The sequence below is a fragment of the Vigna angularis genome, chromosome 8 (assembly GCF_016808095.1).
Source record: "Vigna angularis cultivar LongXiaoDou No.4 chromosome 8, ASM1680809v1, whole genome shotgun sequence".
In the NCBI taxonomy this organism is placed as follows: Eukaryota; Viridiplantae; Streptophyta; class Magnoliopsida; order Fabales; family Fabaceae; genus Vigna; species Vigna angularis.
In genome coordinates this window covers 11,783,440-11,787,951 of record NC_068977.1, presented here as the reverse complement: position 1 = coordinate 11,787,951, position 4,512 = coordinate 11,783,440, and the positions used below count along the sequence as shown (strand labels likewise).

At 28.8% G+C, this 4,512-nt stretch overlaps 1 protein-coding gene across 1 annotated transcript; it reads left to right on the top strand.

The window, feature by feature from the left end:
• The first annotated feature begins 655 nt into the window (after positions 1-655).
• On the top strand, positions 656-3,245 carry LOC108345070 (NAC domain-containing protein 83). Its single transcript, XM_017583637.2, has 3 exons — positions 656-1,035; positions 1,676-1,908; positions 2,887-3,245. The coding sequence occupies exons 1-3, from the start codon at positions 849-851 to the stop codon at positions 3,076-3,078; spliced, it is 612 nt and encodes a 203-aa protein (XP_017439126.1). The 5' UTR covers positions 656-848; the 3' UTR covers positions 3,079-3,245.
• The last annotated feature ends 1,267 nt before the right edge of the window (positions 3,246-4,512 follow it).

Sequence of the window (4,512 nt, the reverse complement as noted above, 5' to 3'; positions counted from 1 at the left end):
AGGGGGGTATGTTGATGTAACTGACTTGTTTCTGTCAGTTGTTGTGTGCTCATGCACACCATATATACTTCACTTTTGATTCTTTCAATAATATAGTTCTAGTATTCTTCTTTTATCCTCTCTCCCACTCTCTTCTAAATACATCTTTCTTCTCTGCATAATCATAAAACTAGCTGCGCTAACATGTCATGTTAAATTAATTAAATTAATTAGTTAAATGAAAAAAAAATCATTAAACATAATGGAATAAAAACTAAAAATGAGTTTACTTTAAACAAATTAAAAATACATTTAAATAAACAAATTAAGAAAGAGTTTACAATAAAAAAAACATTAAACTGAAGTCTGCATAACTTCACACTTAAAAATAAAAATCTAAAATCAACGCTCGAGTTGAAACAGAAAAAAAAAATTACTGAATTCTCGTCATTAATGTGAAAACTTCCCTAAAAAAAAGATACACGTTATTCGTCTTCAACTATCTTAAAGTCTTCATCCCTCTTACAACTTAACCCAATTTCCTAAAATTTAAAAAATCAAACCTCTTTACGTAAATTGAAAAGTAAATTGACCCTAAATTAACCTAAATCTTACTCCCCAAATTAGTTACTAAAAAAATGAGCATTTCTAGTCAACATGCCTATTGAGACCAAGCATTCTCTCTCGTACACGTCCTTTACCAGGATGTTGCGTCTATAAATTGGAAACCTTTGCAACCACGACTTCTGCACAACCCAATTATCCTTTGTTGTGTGCTTCCCGTGAAATAACACACGTGGGTATCGTTCTCTGATGCAAACTTGATAGAGAGCTTCTTTCGTTTATCAGTTTTCTCTTTCGTTCCAAAGATGGAAGGGCTCCAAGAAGGCTTTGTTGTAAAAGGGGGCATAAAATTGCCGATTGGGTTCAGGTTTCGTCCCACAGATCAAGAGCTTCTCCTTCACTACCTCAAGAAGAAGGCCTTTTCTCAACAGTTACCTGCTTCAGTCATTCCAATCTGTGATGTCTTTCAGTCTGAGCCATGGCTGCTTCCAGGTTCGTTTCATTCTTTCTTTCTTACTTCTTTCATCAAAATCCCTTCAATTTTCGATCTATCTTTGTTTCAATTTCGCCAATTTTTTGTAGAAAATATTGCTAATTTAATAGAAATGGATATGTGAGTTTATTTTCCAGAATAGTAATAAATGATATGGTTGGTGGGAATTTGGCTTATCAAGCGAATTCTCAGTCCATTTCTTGGGAATCTGATGGAGATTCAGTAATTCAAAACGTTGAATAGAAAGTTAACATTGAAATGTTTCGGTCAATTTCTAGCATAGACGAATAAAAAATATACTTTAATAGAATTTTTGTCTTAATATCGGAGGGTTTATTTAATATTATTTTTTTAATTTATTTTATTCTTAATTCATTTTTCATTTTTTAAAAGAGTTGATGTAGTTGTTTCAGTTAGATTAATGTTAACATATTGGAAAAATGATCAAGGAATTTTGTAATCTTCCAATCTTTTATCTTTTTTCTGTTTCTACTCACTCCATCTCAAGATGAATAGAAAGAATTGAAATAATACAATCTGAAATAGTATTTCTCTTGAAGTGCTAGAAATGGAAAATATGCTTAGTTTCCCTTTGTTGAAGCATGATATTGAACTATTTTTGGTGAATCGTACTTGTAGGTGATTTGAGGGAAAAAAGGTACTTTTTTAGCAATTGTGGAAAAGTGAACAAGAGAAGTGCAGGTTCAGGTTGTTGGAAATGTGTTGGAAAAGAAAAAGAAATAAGGGTTTGTAAAAACAATGAAGTAATTGGGATGAAGAAAACAATGATGTTCTGCAAAGGTTCCCATGAAACAAGAACTCGCTGGGTCATGCACGAATTGCGTCTTCTAACTTCCTACCCATATCATCAGGTAAACACAAATTAAGGACACTTTTAATATTTTCCGGAAATTTTATTATTTTACTTTATGTTTTTTTTCGAAAAAAATTAGGTGTTGAAAATTTTCTTTTCTGGTTAAAAATTATTGTTATCATAAATATATAATATTTTGTTCTTCTTGAACTATTTAATGTAGGAAATATATAATATATTTAAAATTATTGTTATCATAAATATATAATATTTTATTGTTAAAAATAATATTTTATTCTTCTTGTAAAATATTCATTCCTCTAATAATACTCACTTGAGTAATTTTATTAGGAAATTATTAAGCCACGTAACTGGAATGCTTATAGAATCGACAATGATATATATTCACTCTAATGATATTTATGTTAAAAATATGTATTGAGAGAGATTCGTTTCAATTTTTTACTAATATTTATATAAGTTAAGATTTTCCATTAAGTTTTTTGACTGTCTTCTGCTAAACATTAAAGCACTGATATTAATATTTTAAAAATCTTTTTAATATATCTTAAGACATCAAAATCATGGTCTGTCGATGTATTTTAAAGATACACGAGAGAAACCATATAAAAAACTCAACTAAAAATTTCAAATTCTATTTATATCTAACAATTTATATGCAGTGTCCAAGTATAAAATAAAAGAATAAGAGTTAAATATATTTTTTATTCTTAAACTATAATATAAAATTAAAATTATGTTCCACTCTTAAATTAAATTATAAAATATTTACTCTTTATATTTTAAAGTAATGCAAAACATTTTATATTGCAGAAATTAAATGTTTTATAATTTATTTTGGAGAAAAAAAATATAATTTTTTATAATAATTTAGAAAGAAAAATATTTAACTCAAAAAATAACTACTACTCACCATGAAATATATTTAGTAGCTTTAATTCGAACAAGAGGGTAATGTACCTAAGATGCATTATTGGCTATACTTTTCCATAAGAATTCATCCATTCTCCTGCAGATGGCAGTGGCAGATTTTGCTGTGTATGTCATATTTCAGAAAAGGAAGAAGATGACAAAAGCATCTCAGAAGAGACCCTTTTGTAGCAGCAAACTTCAGAGAGTACATGATGTTGAAGCTAGCATAATAGATTTTGAAATGGAATTTGGCCACGATAATAATGTGCTTCCGCCACCTTCTTCCCCATGTTGATGTGAAGACTGTAGTGAAACTTCTTAAGTAGACTAGGATTTAACTTATAGAGTAGAGCAGTGCTTGTCTCATATTTTATGCAATTGTATGAGATACAATTGCGAAGCCTCTAAAGCACCAAGTACGTTTATTTTACTTTGCAATAAATGAAACCACGTTTTAACTAACAGTCGTGTGTTTGTTTTCCCAGTTTCAACATCGTTCAACCATGCTTGTTTACACTTTTCAAGACAAAAGTACAAGTCATATATTCATAGCGTTCAACTCAAAAATAAAACACACTTAGATTATTATTGTTAAAAAACATATTTTAAGTCTATCTCAATCCTATCAATCCATTTGTAAATTGAGATTTATATATATTTATATACTATGAAATTGTCTTATCTCTATTTAATGTGGAACTTTCAACACACTCCTCTCATGTTAAAGTATATAGATATCGGGCTTGAGACTAGACATTAATGAGTGATCCAATAGTAACTCGATAATGGATGGAACTAGAATAAACTTTATTGCATGACTCTCATACCATGTTAAATATAGTAAAAGTAGATATAGGATTAATCTCCCATGTGTATAAAACACATATAGGGTAATATATTTATAATGAAGAATGATACAAGTATATATAGCAACCAAACATAAATATAACAAATAGAAGATATTGTTAAAAAAATATCAATAATATCTACCAATATTAAACAATAGCAAAAGTTTGTGTTTCCCTAATTAATATAAAATGCAATATATCTAACACTCTCCCTCAAGCTTATGCATATAAATCGTATGTACCAAGCTTGTTATAATTATAATCGATTCTTGATCCTCTTAAATACTCAATGAAAATATCTATTAACTGATCATTTGAGTTATCGAATTCTATTTTTATGTTTCTAGATACAATCTTTTCTCGAATGAAATGACAGTCAATTTCAATGTGGTTGGTCATTTCATGAAAGAGAAAATTATAACTGATATGAAGAGTCGTCTCATTGTCACATATAAGTGTCCTTTGAGTGACATCTCCAAATTGTAACTCTCTAAGCAACTATTTAGGCCAAACAAGTTCACAATGTTAAATATAGTAAAACTAGGTATAAGATTAATATAAGGTAATACATTTATAATGAAGAATGATACAAGTATATATAGCAACCAAACATAAATATGACAAACGTTGTACATCACTAAGCGATACTCAAACAAACTCTCAATATGTCTTAGTAGATAAAAGTGTAAAAATATATTTTTGGAAAGCATGTTCAAAAGTCTTAATTGATAGTCCAAAAACTTAGGATAGAAGACACCATGCTAAACTCACTTGTTGAATAAAATGAAGAAAAATCTAAAGCGTTTACATATGCTAGATGATACCATGTGTATCTACTTTATCCAATAGTGAAGTTCTCATCAACTGCTTGGTATCTTAGT